The 1,182-nt window shown below is 65.7% G+C and overlaps 1 protein-coding gene across 1 annotated transcript; it reads right to left on the minus strand.

Moving 5' to 3' along the window:
* Window positions 1-5: 5 nt before the first annotated feature.
* Window positions 6-215, minus strand: EMIHUDRAFT_78826 (hypothetical protein; the record flags this gene model as incomplete). The annotated part of the gene is made up of 1 exon (XM_005756959.1): window positions 6-215. A coding segment is annotated over one exon (210 nt), but the record flags the coding sequence as incomplete, so codon positions are not given.
* Between the last annotated feature and the right edge of the window lie 967 nt (window positions 216-1,182).

Here is a 1,182-nt window from a genome sequence, read left to right on the forward strand (position 1 = left end):
TACTTGAGCATGCGGTTGCGCGCCGCGACGGCGAGGATGATCCGCCGCTTCGTCATAAAGTCCTTCCTGTTCCGCTCCATGTGCCGCGCCATGAAGCGGATCCGCTCCGTCGCGACCGCTATCTGCACCTCGGGCGAGCCGGTGTCTCCTGGGAAGCGCGCCCAGCGCGCGATGGCGGCCTGCACGTCGAGCTGGTTCAGCTGCGGCTGGTTCATGTTGGCGCGCGACAGGGCCTGCTTCAGCTCGGCAGGCATCAGCTCCGCCACATCGCGCATGCTCCACAGCACGTCGCCAGGGCCGATGTCGTCGGCGGCGGGAGGTCCGGCCAAGGGCGCGGCGGTGGTGGTGGTGGTGCCGCCGCCGCCCGCCGTGCTCAGGGGCCGCGTGCTGCGGAGCGGACGCGCGGCGCCCAGAAGCCGAGGCGCGGCGAGCCGAGGCGACAGGAGTGCTCTTCGCAGTGTTAGCATCGCGTTCGCTGTGTTTTCTTTTTCTCATCTTTTCTTTGCCCCTTATCTTCTTGTTGTGTTGCTGTGCCCTTGTTTGTTCCTTCGGCACCTTTGCTGGGGGAGGCGACAGGGGGGGGGGCGCGGCCTTGAGTTATGTGTACGCCAACTCAGGGTCGTCTGAACCACAGCGTGTCCCGACTCGACTGCCGGCGTCCCAGTCCGGGGGTGTTTCTCTTCTTATCCGTTACCATGTAGAGCAACGCCGAGGGCGGGCCCTTTCGGGCTCGGGCCGCCCTCTCGCCCGCACCTCTGCGGGGCTCGCTCGTGGTAGCGGCGGTCTGCTCACGACAGTGAGTGGGCTCTTCACGCTATCCACTGCGCCGCGGCTACGCCGCGCCCTATCCAAGCCCAGGGCTTGGTTCGCCGATAACCGCATCTCGCTCTGCGCATCTCTGAGGCTACCCGCGCGCCGACTGCTACGCGCGCGGCGAGAGGCGCACCCCATCAGGGACAGGATTGAGGCCCCTGTACAAGCTCGGCAACGCCGCCGTCGTTGCCCTCCCGAGCCCTCAACACCGTGCTGCACATAGTGCAACCCGTTCTTGACCCCCCCCAATAACACACACCAGTGAGGGTGGGCGAGACGATCGAGGGGTCCCGTACCATGCGGAATCGACCCTATCAAGTGCTCAAGTGCTCAAGTTAGGAAGGTGAAGAACAGCCAGGCTCGGACTGA

The sequence above is a fragment of the Emiliania huxleyi genome (assembly GCF_000372725.1).
Source record: "Emiliania huxleyi CCMP1516 unplaced genomic scaffold EMIHUscaffold_9397, whole genome shotgun sequence".
NCBI lineage: Eukaryota > Haptophyta > Isochrysidales > Noelaerhabdaceae > Emiliania > Emiliania huxleyi.